The 16,349-nt window shown below is 37.5% G+C and overlaps 1 protein-coding gene across 1 annotated transcript in view; it reads left to right on the forward strand.

The window, feature by feature from the left end:
* smc4 (structural maintenance of chromosomes 4) overlaps window positions 1-16,349 on the forward strand; it is a 52,464-nt gene that overhangs the window by 25,145 nt on the left and 10,970 nt on the right. The window contains 6 exon segments of the mRNA XM_039756551.1: window positions 1-39; window positions 2,956-3,145; window positions 3,450-3,594; window positions 9,208-9,381; window positions 9,646-9,828; window positions 13,180-13,412. The exon segment at window positions 1-39 is cut by the window's left edge and continues 88 nt beyond it. Of these exon segments, the coding sequence (XP_039612485.1) occupies window positions 1-39; window positions 2,956-3,145; window positions 3,450-3,594; window positions 9,208-9,381; window positions 9,646-9,828; window positions 13,180-13,412 (964 nt within the window).

Raw genomic sequence — 16,349 nt, forward strand, 5'->3', positions numbered from 1 at the left:
AAAAACAACTTGAAGCAACAGTGGAAACTCTAAAAAGTGGTATGTATTTGGGGATGCATTATATTCTGGTATGGAGAAGGTGAAGCACACTGTGCTTAAATATCATGTGGTAATCTTAAATTTTTATCAATCATACTAATTAGAACACTTGCCACATAACAAGGAGCACTACAGAGCTTAAATGGTGACTATAATGTATCAGATATAAAACTTGGGCGGCACAAAAAATGCAACAAATAATAAGTTTTTGTACTGATTATTACATAGAATTGCCTTATGAGTTTTCTACAGTAAGTATCTAATTGTGCTATTCAGCTTAAACACAACTTGAAGGAATAATGACATAAACATGTAATCCTTTTATGCTAATAGCAAGAGCTTTCAAGGCAGCCTACCAGATCAGTATGGTATCCTCAATCTGCATAGTCTTTGACCTTGCTCTGAAATTCCTCCATGCCTTTGTGAGTTTCCACTTTCAAATAGATAAATGGGAGCTGTTTCAAAGTGTGCAAGGTATGAATTCTACAGATGTGAGATGTTATCATCTGAATAAATCCAAACCTAGCTCAAATTGACAAACTACACATCTCCCCACACATCAAGGAAACTTATTATCCTTGTGTAAGCACACCATTGTTATTGCCTTACTGTGCTGTGTTTAATTTTGCTTTTGATATCCTTGTACACTGTTACCAATATATTGAATGCAATTATCCATCCATTTTCTAAATTACATATTCAGTTCAGGGTTAGAGTGATATCCTTACAGTTTTACAGCTACCAAAAGTGATACTTTTGTTAATGTCCACACATACTAGAGATGTCGCAAGAACATCTTTGTTACCAAGTTGATATGGCAGTTTAGAAAAAGTAATGGTATTATCTTTTGCATGGTATTGGTAGTTATTATGTGAACGTTTTTAGTCCTGCATGACTGCAACTAGACAAATAACTTTGAAGGTCACAAAAATACATAAGAAAAATGTCCCTAAAAACTCCTCAATAAATATTGTCTTAGTGGTAATTGTATGGCACCGTAAAGGAAAATCAGCGGAAAAGAGCAATTTCAGTGCACAATTGCAGGAATCATACCTCTTATATCTCTGTTTTATAAAAAAAAAAAAAATCTTGGGACAAGACATTTTTGAGAGAGAATTTCACATCCCGCGAGACGAGACTTTGTGCCAAGAGAGAAATTGAAAACCTAACAGGTCCAAGTGGGGGCGGAAATAGACAAATGGTAGAAGAAGAAAAGTAAAAGTAGAACGTCGTAAAGAGGTTTCATAAATGTTGGCACGATACACATGCAAAGCAGGTTAGAGATTGTCAAAGTACTAAAATTCGAAATTCTCAAAAAATTGGCGCTAACAAACAAATTATTACTCGGTGAAATAACAGTACAGCAAAAAGAGATTGAATATATGGACATAGGTGATATGACAGAGCTACTACAAGTTTAATTTCAAAGAAACCACAATTCTGTCATGTTTATATTTATGATCACAGAGAAACGATGCAGCATAGAATCGAAAGAGTTGAACGATTAGACATATTAGAAATTCCATAGCCAATAATGGATACAAATCAATACATCCAAAGTATCGCATTTTACACAATTTATCTAAAAAACGTGGACAAAAGTTTTCTTGAATTTCTATATGAATCCGAAAGATCACGCTTCCATCTATAATAAACCAACATGTGATGAATTATCAGCAATAATAATTCCGAAAGACGGAGATATCAAAGACAGAGTTGACATTCGTGTTTATCCAAAAGCACAGCACAAATAGTTGCAAGCAACAGATCCGGGGAATGACTAGTGCATAGGGCCCGCACAGGGATTGGCAAGCGGGGGGCAAGTTATTAAAAACAGACAAGACCAACACACAGGCTTTTGTTACTGCTACTTTTATCCCATTACAGATCTAGTTCTCGGAACTCATTTGTGCATGTTTTGAGAGCAGAATAATGTGATCAGATGTGAGTTAATATTAATTTAACTTGTAGCATCACAGACTTGTCAGAGGAAACTAAACAATAGCGCAATAAGTTGTCATTTAAATAATCTGTCCTACAAAGTCCCTAAAAAGGAAGAGAGGCCTTGCATTGATTCTGTGCTTACATTGAGCACATCTACAGATCTGTTTTTAAACATCCTTTCATTTTCTAACTAGTTTATATAGTTCAGGGTCCCGTGAGAATCCTGGCATGCACCTATTGTTATGCATATTACAGTGCACACTTGTAGTGCAACAACTGTTGTAACTGTGTGTAGCTTCCTCAGTTTTCACCTTACTTTGTCTTCAGTCGTGGACACCCCATACTCCTGGCCAGAGGTGAATTAGTCATTGGCTATTCCAATTGAAGTAGCTGGGTGGGAAAATCTGTTTAAAAATTGGTTCATGGCATTGGCTTTGTCCATATCTCCTGAGCCCAGGCTGTTTTGAGTCCAAGTAATATTATGCCCAGTCTTTTCCAAACATCTTTCATGTTCTGAGTGAGTTTGCTCTATATTTTAGCATTGTAAGCTTCCGTTACTTCACTTCAGGCTTTACTTTAGCATTCACTTTTCATCCTTCAAAGCCTCTTAGTTACCAGATTTGTATATTCTTTCTCATTCAGAAGATCTTTTAGCTCCTTAGCAGACAAAATATAGACCAAAATTAGAGAACGCAAAAGAGAGGCACAGTTTCTTCTTCCAGATTTATGGCACTTTAAGCAGTACTTTATATTGGATGTGTTTTGCGTTGGATCATGAGATAATGAGATACTGACTATTCTATTATAACAATGGTTAGTTTCTTTTAATCATGTCATTTTAATACAGTGGAGTAATACAAAACCACTGGCGCATTTGCTAAAGTGAACCATGTTTATCTTCAAAGGTTTTGAGAAAACTTATGTAGATTGTAGACCTGTATTTGTTAATTAACAATTTGTTTTTTCTTGCAGCTTTTGAGAATGCTGCTGCCAAAGCTAGTAAAGTTGAAGCAGAAGTCAAAAGACTGCATAAGCTTATTGTTGATATCAATAACCACAAATGCAAAGCCCAGCAGGATAAATTAGATGAAGTCAACAAAGAAATAGATGAATGTACATCTGTAATAACCAAGGCACAGGTTGCTATTAAGACTGCTGGAAGGTACTAACACAAGATTTTGATTAGTTTGTTTTCATCTCTACCATTAATTAATATTTTGATGGGGTTTTTTTTATAGTTGATGTAGCCATACAACAGTAGATAATTTCAGTTTAATATGGATTCTGTTAATTACTTTTTAAAACGATGTTTTTTAATTAACTTGCATTTTAGTGTCATTGAAATATACAGTATGAATCCTGGTGAATAAATATAAGATATTAAGTATGTTTGAATCTTCAGTATTTGTTTTTGTTTTGTGTTATGTTTTGAATGTATGAATTTTCATAGAACTATTTGTTTGCAGAAATTTTAAGAAAGCTGAAGATGCAGTTGTTCGCACAAATCAGGAGATTGTAGACTGTGACAAATTAATAGAGGAATTTACACAGTCTTTAAAAAAGCTTGAAGATGAGGCTACTGTCATTATGAATGAATGTAAAGAGGCTGAAGTAAGTAACTGAATAATCTCAATTTATACATTCTTTTACAGCAACCTAAATAAGCTTTTGTTTTTTCTTTTTATTTAAATCATTTTCTTTTCCAGTATTCTGCGCAAAAATTAGTGTGAATGAGCATTATAAATCATGCCCAGTACTATGAGAAATTTTTTTAAGTTTTAGAAAAGTAAACCTGCATGATAAGATTATGTAGTAAACCACTAAATGACCATTGTTAAAATAGATTTTATGTTGTAGTTGTAATAATTTGTGACCAGCTAAAATACCTTTTTTTTTTTTTTTTTTTGTATTGTATTGTATAGAGAGTAGGGATGGTCACATCAAAAATAATTACTTCAGGGTAACTCAAAATTAAGTTGCAATTGGGGTACGGAACACTTTTGTTTACAGTTAAATACATTTTGTTTGCAGCCAGTCAGTTAATGACAGGGGTCACCAACACGTCGCTCGCAACACCTTTCCACGTCGCTCGCCAAAGGATTAATGAATCCTACATACATTTGAAAACTTGATTAGTCAAATTAGGGGTGGGCGATCTTTCCAAAAAAATCATATCACGGTCCACAATCTGAACTGCAACCTATCTTTTCATTGTGGCATACACTTAAGAGAATATCCGGAATTAAACTCCTCAAGACCTAAGTAACATCCATCCATTATCCAACCCGCTACAGGGTCACACGGGGTTCTGCTGGAGCCAGTCCCAGCCAACACAGGGCGAAAGGCAGGAAACAAACCCCGGACAGGTTGCCAGCCTACTGCAGGGCACACAAACCAAGTACACACTAGGGACAATTTTATGATCGCCAATGCACCTAACCTGCATGTCTTGGGACTGTGGGAGGAAACCTAGGCAGACACGGGGAGAACATGCAAACTCCACGCAGGGAGGAGACCTAAGGAACACTTTATTTTAAATATCAAATAAAGTTGAATTCTATTGTTCTCTCGTTCACTAGCTAAGCTGAGTTAAGGAACACGCCTCGAAGATGGCGAGCAAGTAAGGAAGGCCCCCTCCCTCCCCTAAGCCCGCTGCATGTTTCACTGGATTCGCACAAATAAATCGGTATCGCGAGCAAACTGTGATACATAGCAAAATAAGAGAAGTTGCAAAATCATTTCGTTCAAGCAATTTATAGAAAAAAACCTGATCTAAATTCGTTAACTAGTTCTCTCGTGAAAAGCAGACAGACTGAGAGACATTGGATTTTATATATTAGTAAACCTTCAAAATAATGTGCAGTTAATGTCTCAACAGCATTTCTGGAGGTTAGTAGAGCCAGATAACTATACAGTGATCCCTCGCTGTATCGCGCTTCGACTTTCACGGCTTCACTCCATCGCGGATTTTAAATGTAAGCATATCTAAATATATATCACGGATTTTTCGCTGGTTCGCAGACATTGTGTCTTTTAATTTATGATGCGTGCTTCCTCAGTTTGTTTGCCCTGTTGATTTCATACAAGGGATGCTATTGGCGGATGGCTTAGAAGCTACCCAATCAGAGCATGTATTACATATTAAATAAAACTCCTCAATGATATACAATATGCTTCCCGCGCGGTGCTTGATTGTTTGCTCTTCACTGTCTCTCTCACTTTCTCAGCCTGACGGAGGGGGTGTGAGCAGAGGGGCTGTTTGCACAGAGGCTGTTTGCCTAGAGGATACGGACGCTCCTGTACAAAATGCCGCTTTATCGCAGTGCTTCGGCATACTTAAAAGCACGTATTGATTTTTTGATTGTTTGCTTTTCTCTCGCTCTCTCTGACATTCTGTGCTCCTGACACACATTCTTTGAAGCGAAGATATGTTTGCGTTCTTTTAATTGTGAGGAAGAACTGTCATCTCTATCTTGTCATGCATGGAGCACAGTTTAAACTTTTGACTAACAGGTGTTATTTCATGTCTAGAGGGCTCTAATAATGTTAACAGTGTGGGAGAGTTTATAAGGGCTTAAAATATATAAAAATACCCATACAAACATATGGTTTCTACTTCGCGGAATTTCATCTATCGCGGGGGGTTCTGGAACGCAACCCCGCGCTTAAGGAGGGATTACTGTAATAATCACCAAGCAGCTCTGAAAATGTCTGCTTTGTTTGGGTGGACATGCCTCTGTGAGTCTGCCTTTTCTGACATGAATGTCATGAAATCAAAGTTAAGAACAAGACTGACAGATGAACATTTAAATGACTGCATAAGAGTGCACCTAAGTGGTTACACTCCACCATACACCTCTCTTGTTGACTCAATGTGGTGCCAGTCATCTCACTAGCTAAAAAACATATCACACAAGCAACTGGACATGTGAATACTCTTGTGAAGTGAAGCAGTGACCTGTAACAAAATGACAAATGAATAAGTCATATCTGTGTATTTGTAATTGAGTTGTTTTGTTTTGATAGCATTCATGATTTAATTCAATAGTGTGAGATACATTTTGTATGTCTGTATGCATTTTCTAGTGTAATTGCAGGTGAACTAAATATTTTATGTGATGTTTTAATGCAAAATATGAGTTGTGGACACCAACATTTTGTAAATGTTCAGGAAAAACAAGCTTATTCAGTTCGTTTGTGTTGAAATAACCTATGAGAATAAATGTTTGAAAATGGCTGAGAGCTACTCCTGTTTTCTTTTTGTAATAGTAGCTCTCAGGGGAAAAACATTTGGAGACCCCTGGTTTATGACTTAAAAGTAGATAACACCAGAATGTTTGTCAGTTTTGTTCTCATTTGATTTAATATTACACATTTTGAAGGTCTGAAAGCAATATATACTACTTGCACTAGGCAGCAGTTTTAGATTGATTTTAATTTTTCCATTCAGCTTTTCTGCTTGAATGTGTCTTGCATACTTTGTTGCAACCTTGGATTAAATTGTACCTTTATTATAAGAGTACAATTATTTTGGTTAAAGCTGCATAACCCTAGTAAGGCAGCATATTATTCTGAACTGGATAAGTCCATTATAGGGTCTTCTCACACTCTCATACATGGATCAAACTTTGAATTTCCTGTCAGTCCAACACATTTATCCCTTAGGATGTGGTAGGAAAATCTTAGTACCTGGACAAAAACTTCTGCTCACAAGGAAAAATGTGCAAAGTCCACCAGATGATAGAGTGTGAGGTTTGACATAAGGGTGCAGGATTTGTGAAGTGGCCGCACTGTGCTACCCTTTGTCCTATGTGCTTTAGTAGAAAGGGTTAATTAATTGTGAGACAATTATTTGTTATAATAGACTTGTCATTAATAGAGACTTGTGAAAAAATGTACGATAATTTGGTGTATTCATCAAAAGGGGGTGTGTTATGCCTTTTTTTCCTTTAACTCTAGTTCAGTTTTTTTTAATAATTCTAAGTAATTCTTTAAAAGAGATTTTAAAAAAAAAAAAAAAGTGGAAAAATTTGTTGATACGCTTACAACTCTCCAAGAAATATGCTGTATGCCTCCTAAAAAACAATTATTTTAAAACCAATTGTCCCATGATGTATACCAGCAAGTCAAGCAAAGCAAGGGTGAAAACAGATAAAATATTGTTTATTCAACAATTATATTCTAAAATGGCTTGGACATACAAAAAATCATACATGATTGCATTAGAGTGATTTTTTTTTTTTTTAATTTAAATTGAGTAAAAGCAATTGCTCAGTTGTTTGGTATCATTGTGTGTCCCGGACTGAGCATAGACTAGAGCAATCAAAGGAGAGAGTTGTGTGAGGAGATCAGAAAGAAAATTATAGACAAGCACGTTAAAGGAAAAGTCTATAGGACCATCTCCAAGCACCTTGATGTTCCTGTGATAACAGTTGCAGGTATTAAGTTTAATGTCTATGGGATTGTAGCAACCTCAAAATCAACCCCAGAATAGAAAGAAGGATAATGAAAATAGCTGTCAAAAAGATAAGGAAAACTTCTAGAGCAATGCAGCTGAACTCCAAGGATATACATTACTTTTTGACCAACAGTGGGCTCGATGGAAGAAGACTCGTGAGTACTCTTTTGTTGAAAGAAAAAAAATTACAAATCTCGACTGGAACTTGCCAAAATGCATAATGACAAGCAGCAATGTTTCTGGTAGAGAAAACTAGCTTTTTGACAAATCATATCAGCTTTCTGTCTACAGATAAAAAAATGAAGCTTTCAAAGAAAAGAACACCATTCCTACTGTGAACATGGAGGAGGCTCAGTTATGTTTTTTGTCTGCTTTGCTGTCTCTGGCATGGGATGCCTTGTGTCTGTGTAGAGAACAAAAAACTGTTAAGACTATCGACTTTTTGCAGGAAAAGATACTGCCCAATGTCAGAAAGCTCCGTCTCGGTCACGCATGTGTTCTCCATCAAGATAATGACCCAGAACAAGCACAGAAGATTGGTTATGAACAAAATATTCTATTCAGAAAATATTCTATTCTGAAGTGGCCTTCCCTATTTTGAAACCTATCGAACATCTATGGAATGAACTGAAACATCCAGTCTAGAGTAGACATCCTTCAGGCCTGACATAGCTGGAGAAACAATAGAAATGTCTTCAGAAAAAAGATGGCTGCTTATCTGTCACCCTCCCATCCTCTTGGGGGAACAACAGGTACAGCTGTGTAATATTCATACAGCACTGAGTAGAGAATCCATAGGATTGGATGATGGAGCCCAGGGAGGTGGTGTACAGAGAGTAAAGTAGAGGACCAAGCCCAGATACTTGGGGTAGACCTGTGCATGTCTGGTGCACCCTTGACAACTCTTCTCGCCAGGACAATCCTATAGGATCTTCCCGAGATGTAGGACTTGGACCATCAGAGAGCAGTCCCAATGATGCCAAGGTCAGAGAAGGTGGTTGACCACATCAACAGTAATTGGGCACTAGAAATGTGATAATTCACATTAATTTTTTTTTTCTGTTTTAAAAGCCAGTTTAATACGTTTGTCCTGAAGTGCATTACTTGAAATACACTGTTTATTAAAGGGTTAAGTTAATTGTTACACATTGGTTCAATAACATAAACCCATTATTAGTACAGACTGATGAAATAAGAAATATGAACATTTGATTTTCTATAGTAGGTTAACACTGGATTGCTTATTCAGTACGTATGCCTATGCAATGAGCTAGATTCCTCATGTTTGTACAGTGTAGTGTGCATTTCATAATATTATTGTAAAACATAGAAATTATACATTTTAAAGTTTTAAATTTATTATATACGTGTGGGTTTCAGATATGTTTTTTTTATCTTCCAGCCAAAAAAAACGCATTTTTAAATCAATTACTCTAAAGTGATACTTGCATCAATTCACTGATTAACTCATACTGTATAACATTCAGCCTATGTAACCAAAGGATCACAACTGAAGAATTACGTTGCAGTTTATTTGTTAACTAGAACCAAGTCCTGCATGTTAATCAATATAAAACCATTTGTCCCAGTGTTTCCAACTTAACAGATTTGAATTATTGCTATTGCCACAATAGTTTGAGAAAATTTGTAGATTTTTGTTTATTGGCTTCTCTTGTGGTATGTACACTCTGTAATTTCATGTAATTGTTTTAGTTTGTTAGTTTTAATGTGATCAAGACTCTGAAGTTATGTTTTTAATTTTTTAGGCTGAATTGCCTGTAATACAGGAAGAACATAAAGCTGTCCTTCAGGACATTAAATCGCTGCAAGATGCAGAGCATGCACTTCAGAAAGAAGCTTTGAATATCCGACTAAAAATTGAGCAAATTGAAAGTCGCATTGCAGAGCATCAAACAAAAATAAAACATTGGCAGAAAGAGGTGAATTATATATATATTGTATGTATGGTATATATATATATATATATATATATATATATATATATATATATATATATATATATATGTATATATATATATATATATATGTGTATATATATGTGTATGTATGTGTATATATATGTATATGTATGTATGTATATATAGGTATATATATATATATATATAATATATGTGTGTGTTTTTATTAAGATAAAAAGCCAACACTGACGCATTTCTTGTTTTGTAATCTGATATTTCACATAGATGTCTAAAATATCTCTTCACGTAATTGATGGCAAGCCTCTTGAAGAGCTTAATGTTATGACTCAGGAGGAGCTTGAAGCTACTACTGATCCTGTTGCCATAAATAATCAGATTGTACTTCTAGAATCAAAGTGCTTGGAAATGAAACCAAACCTAGGTGCTATTGCAGAATATAAAAAAAAGGTAAGTGTTCTTTGCTTTTTTTTATCAGGTTTTTCAGAGGCCAATAACCTGATTTTTGTAATAGCATTTTATAAGTGAGGTTTTGCGTGAATTATCAAGTTGTTGAAGCTCATATAAATACACTAATTGCAGCATTTGTTAGTTCAGTAAACATAGGATACTGGTTATGAGGTTGAATACTTTTGCATAATGTGTGGTATATACAGCAGGGAAAATGAAATATTGAACAAGTCAACGTTTTTATATTTGTAATAGGGCTATTGACATGAAATTTTCAGCAAATGTTGCTAACAATCCAAGTAATCCACACATACAAAGAAATCAAGACAAACAAGTTCACAAATTGTTATGCTTAATAAAGTGGAATGACACAGGTAAAAGGCAATGAATATATGAAGAAAACGAGGTGCAAAAAGGAATGAAAAGCCAAGAAGCCAGCTGGAATCTGTCAGAGGGCAGGATTGCTTTCTAAATACTATCAGTGCAAATTTAATAACAGCTGGTTTAGTCCTAATTGATGGCCTATAAAAAGGTTTATCATTACCAAGACGTCACACACGAAACATCTAAAGATGGGCAGAAGCAAAGAGCTCTCTCAAGACCTTCGCTATCTTATTGTTGCAAAACATACGTCTGTAACCAATTCCACCAGTATTTCTATACTTCTGAATGTTCCAGTGAGCACCGTTGGGGCCATAATCCAGAAGTGGAAAGAACATCATTTCACCATAAACTGGCCACGACCAGGTACTCGTAACCAAGATTTCTGACAGAGAAGTCAAAAGAAAAATCGGAAGAGTTTTACCAAGAGCCAAGGACCACTCACCAAGAGCATCAGAAAGACATGGAATTAGCAGGTACAATTGTTTCAAAGAAAACGATAAATAATGCAATCAACTGCCATGGCCTTTACGCATGCTCACCACACAAGACTCCACTGCTGAAGAAAAAGCATGTTGAAGTTAGTTTAAAATTTGCTGCACAACATTTGGACAAGCCAGTGAAATACTGGGAGAATATAATTTGGTCATATGAGACCAAAATTGAACTCATCAGATGTCATTGCACTCACCATGTTTGGAGGAGAAATGGAACTGCATATCATCATGGTGTGGGGCTGTTTTTCAGCATATGGATCTGGCAGACTTTATATAATTGAAGGAAGGATGAATGGAGAAATGTATCGGGACATTATTGATAAGAACCTACTGCCATGCTCCAGGATGCTGAAGATGAAATGAGGGTGGACATTTCAGAAAGGCAATGATCCTAAACACACAGCCAAGGAAGCTTTCAGTTGGTTTCAGAAAAAGAAAATAAAGCTGCTAGAATGGCCCAATCACCCAACTTTTGAATCCAATTAAATCTATGGAAACAGCTGATGATCAAAGTTCATAGAAGAGGCCCCTGGAAACTTCCAAGATTTCACAAAGACAGTTTGTGTGGAAGAGTGGGCCAAAATCACACCAGAGCAATGCATGTGACTGTTTTCCATGCAGGAGAGGTCTTGAAGCTCTCATTACCAACAGCTTCTACCAAGCATTAAATAACTTTCAGTAAGCGTGTTCAATACTTATTCCCTGTGTCATTCCACTTTATTACACAATTTATGGACTTATTTTGATTTCTTTGTATGTGTGGATTACTAGGGTTGTTACCAACCTGTAGTGAAAATTTCATGTCAATAGCCCCATTCGAAATATATTTACTAAGAAAAACATTAATGCGTTCAATGCTGATTTTTTCCACTGTACATTCACCCTTCATTAGGTACACCTATTCAACTGCATGTTTGCGCAAATATCAAATCAGTCAATCACATGGCAGCATCTCGAAGCATTTAGGCATGTAGACATTGTCAATACGTGCTGCTGAAGTTGAAACCAAGCAGAATGTGGAAAAAGGGTGATTTAAGTGACTTTGAAACTGCTGATCTACTGGAATTTTCACACACAGCCATGTCAAGGCTTTGGGTTTCTGAATGGTCTGAAAAAGGGAAAATATCCAGTGAATGGCAGTTCTGCAGGTGACAATGCCAAGTTCTTGTCAGAGGAGAATGGCCATACTGGTTGGAGCTGATAGAAAGCCAACAATAACTCAAATAATCACTTATTGGAACTGAGGTATGCAAAAGAGCACGTCTTAATGCACAACACATTGAACCTTGAAGCAGATGAGCTACAGCAGCAGAAGACCACAGTGGGTGCCACTCCTGTCAGATAAGAACAGGCAACTAAGGCTACAATTTGCACGGGCTCACCAAGACTGGACAATGTAAGATTGGGAAAAAACATTACCTGGTCTAATGAGTCTCTATTTTTGCTGCAGCATTCTGGTTCTAGGGTCAGAATTTGGTGTCTGCAACATCACAGCATGGAGCCATCCTGCCATGTATCAAGGGTTCAGGCAGGTGTTTGGTGATGGAGTAATGTTGTAGGGGATGTTTTCTTCACACAGTTTGGGCCCCTTAGTACCAACTGAGCATTGTTTAAATGCCACAGCCTGCTTGAGTATTTTTGCTGACTATGTCCATCCCTTCATGACCCCAAATGTACCCATCTTTTGATGGCTACTTCCAGCAGGAGTACATGCCATGTTACAAAGCTCAGATCATCTCAAACTGCATTCTTGAACAGGACAAGGAGTTCACTGTACATAAATGTCCTCCACAGTCGCCAGATCTCAATCCAATAGAGCACATTTGGGGTGTGGTGGAACAGGAGATTCACGTCCTGGGTGTGTACCCTACAAATCTGCAGCAACTGTGTGATGCTATTATGTGAATATGGACCAAAATTCCCTGAGGAATGTTTCCAGCACATTATTAGAAGTAGTATGGCATTTCTGAAGGCAAAAGGGGGGTCCACAAGGTGCTAGCACGGTGTACCTAATGAAGGGGCCAGTTAGGGTATATCCTCAGACACACTTAATCCAGTTCCTGCTCATGGGAAGAAAGAGGCGAGTCCATCAGCACTGGGTGCAAAGCATATTCTGTGCTCTACTCTGTTCCGGTCTTTCTCACACCTCATGCTCGCTGACTGGACCCAGTATCTACCATTCACTTAGTAAATCATTGATGAATTTGTATGTGTTAGGAAACCCAACACAGACCTGGGTAGAACATGCATGCTCAACATGCCCAATAACCAGAAGTAGGATTAAAGCACCGGCCACTGAATCTGTGTGGCAGCAGTTTTATGCACTGAGATATTAATCCTTGTTATGTTTCTTAAAAAGTGTTAACTTTGAATGTTTAAATGTGGGCTGTATTACAGACTTATGCATAAACATCTTTAAAATTACATTTTCTTCTGGGCATGTCTTTTGTAACAATTATCCATTTTATTTTAGGAAGAATTGTATTTGCAGCGTGTTGCTGAGCTTGATGAAATTACAAATGAGCGTGACAACTTTCGGAGGGCTTATGAAGATTTGAGAAAACGGAGGCTTAATGAGTTTATGGCAGGCTTCAATATAATCACTAATAAATTGAAGGAAAATTACCAAATGCTAACTCTTGGGGGTGATGCAGAACTGGAATTGGTGGACAGCCTAGACCCATTTTCCGAAGGAATTATGTTCAGGTGAGGTACTAATCATTTTTCATGGTTTTTGTACATGTATTGCTTATTTTATTATGTTTAAATAATTCATTTTTAAAAAGTAAAATATCTTAACGAGAACCATCTGTTCAGATCATTGTAGCCCATCACTTCCTGTTTGACTATGCTTTAAATCTGGCTGTCTTCAAAATATAGCCTGTCAGAAATACCACTTCTTTGATTTATCTGCAGTTTTCTAATATTGTCTACCATGTCAACTCAATCTCCTTTGTTAGAGCAAAGAGTAAAAAAAGTGAAAGCTCTTCAGCTCTTGTCTATTCCCATTATACTTGGAATCTATCTAGTAGAGCTGTTCTGTTTTTATTTTTTTCAAGAACTGCTATTTTTTCAGACCAAATCTGCCTACGGTTTTCTATATTTGGCCTAAGAAGTATATTGTGCAGCTTAAGTATAACTTAACAATGAGGACAGTGCATTGCAAGTCCGGTTGGATGTTGGACTTTTTAGATGATGGTTTGGAAGAGCCAGTTGTCTATGAAGGCTATACCTGCAAGAGATGCCCGCTGATCCAGCACCTCAAGCTCAGGGTCGCTGAACTGGAGGAGGAGTTGGCTGACCTGCGTTGTAATAGAGAATTGGCGGACTTGGCCCAGGTGTCCTTTAGAGAGAGTGTGCACCCCCAAGGTGGCACGGGAGGAGATTCTAGACCAGACAGGTAGGAATAGGTGGGTCACGGTCACAAGGCGTAAGGTAAAGGGTGCACACTGTCCAGGGGCATCAACCCCAGAATTAAAAGTGTCAAACAGTTATCATGTCCTTTTGGTGCTGGACGGTGACTCTGATAATTCTGAGGTGGTAGGCAGGGTTGAGGAGCCCCAACGGGCCACCTCAAAACCAGTTCCCAAAAAGAGAGAGGTAGTGATAGTTGGGGACTCAATCATTAGGGGGATTGAAGCGCAGGTGTGCTCCAGAGAGAGAGTCTCGCACGGTATGTTGCCTTCCGGGAGCACAGGTGGGAGACCTCCCTGGAAGGGTGGATAGGCCCTTGGCCAGAGTGGGGTTGGATCCAGTTGTCATTGTCCATGTTGGAACAAATGATATACATAAGGGTAGTCTGTCAGTTCTGCGATCTAAATTCAAAGAGTTAGGTACCAAGCTGAGGAGGAGAACTGACAAGGTAGTCTTCTCCGAAGTTCTGCCTGTGCCACGCCAGTCCAGGTAAGATTGAGGAGATTAGAAGGCTTAACGCGTGGCTCAAATCTTGGTGCAGGGTAGAAGGGTATAGGTTTATGGGGCATTGGGACTCCTTTTGGAACAGATGGGACCTGTTCCCATGATGACGGGTTACATCTGAAATGGAGGGGCACCAATGTATTGGGGAGGCGTAGGCTAGTCGAGGATTGTTTAAACTAGGGAATGGGAGGCAGGGAGTTTAGGACAGGCCAGATTTAGATCTATGCATGAAAGAACAAACAATGGTGTAGAAATAAAAATGCATAGTAATGTAAATTTTAAGCAAACACGTAAATGTAGAAGGATTAACACATTAAAAATAGCTTGCCTTAATGCTAGAAGTATCAAAAATAAGGTAAGTGAGTTGGAGTTGTATGTAGCAGAGCAATTATGATATTATAGCAATAACGGAAACCTGGCTAAATAACAAAGATGGGGATAACTGTAGCATAGAGGGATAAACATTATTAGGAAGAATAGACAGAACAGAAAAGGAGGTGGGGTTGCTGTTTATGCCAAACAGGAATTAAATGTAAGTCATCTTCAGTTGGATGATGAGCCCCATCTTAGTGAGGACATGTGGCTTGCCTGGAAAATATTAGGGAAAAGGTCTCATTTTAGGAGTGTGTTATAGACCACCCAATTCAGACAGTAATTTCAACACACATCTTTTAGTAATATCAAAAGGCAAGTTTACAGGGGGATATTATAGTCATGGGGGACTTTAATTATCCAAATATTAACTGGGATAACCTTACAGATGGAGGAGCACAAGAGCAGGAGTTTTAGAAGTAATCAGTGACTGTTTTTAACACAGCATGTTAAAGCACCAACAAGGGGTGAAGCCTGTCTGGATTTAGTATTCTGTAATAATCAGGATAGAATTGAGGGTGTAGAGGTGATTGAACCACTAGGGTCAAGTGACCATAATGTAATACAATTCTCAGTATTTTGTAAGAGTACAGATGCAAAGACTAAAATTGTTAAGTTGAACTTTAGTAGGGCTAATTTTGAGCAGATGCGACAAAGTCTAAGTAGGATAGACTGGGATAAGCTTTTAAATGTGGAGACAGTCGAGGAGCAGTGGAACAGGTTTAAAATGTTTTACATGTAATGCAGGACAGATACATACCTAAATTTGGAAGTAATAGGAAACTAAAAAACTCCACGATGGATTAATAAAGATTTAAAAAAGAAGTTGCAAAGGAAAAAACTGCTGTATAAGGCATATAAGACTAATGACTGCAAAGAGAACCGTAGAGCATATGAGAACATGAGGGCAACCATTAAGAAGGATATCAGAGAGGCTAAAAGACAGTTGGAGAGGAATATAGCAGATAAGGCGAAAATAGACCCCAAGAGATTCTTTCAGTATTTTAGTAGTAAAAGAACAGTTAAGGAGGAGGTCAAGTTCATCAGGAATAGTAAAGGGAGATTAAAAGATACAGACAATGAAATAGCAGATGCCCTAAACTTACATTTTTCTGAGATATTCACAAGTGAGCAACTGGATAACCTGCCAGAGGTAAACAACTACTAAGGAGGTACTGAGGGATTTGGAAATTGTAGAGGGAGAAGTGCTGCTCAGATTAAATAAGATGAAATCAAACAAATCACCAGGCCCAGATAATATTTATCCTCGTGTTCTTAAGGAGGCTAGTGAGTACATATATAAACCCTTGACACATATTTTTAGGAAGTCACTGTGCACTGGAGAGATTCCAA

This window comes from Polypterus senegalus, chromosome 1 (genome assembly GCF_016835505.1).
Source record: "Polypterus senegalus isolate Bchr_013 chromosome 1, ASM1683550v1, whole genome shotgun sequence".
In the NCBI taxonomy this organism is placed as follows: domain Eukaryota; kingdom Metazoa; phylum Chordata; class Cladistia; order Polypteriformes; family Polypteridae; genus Polypterus; species Polypterus senegalus.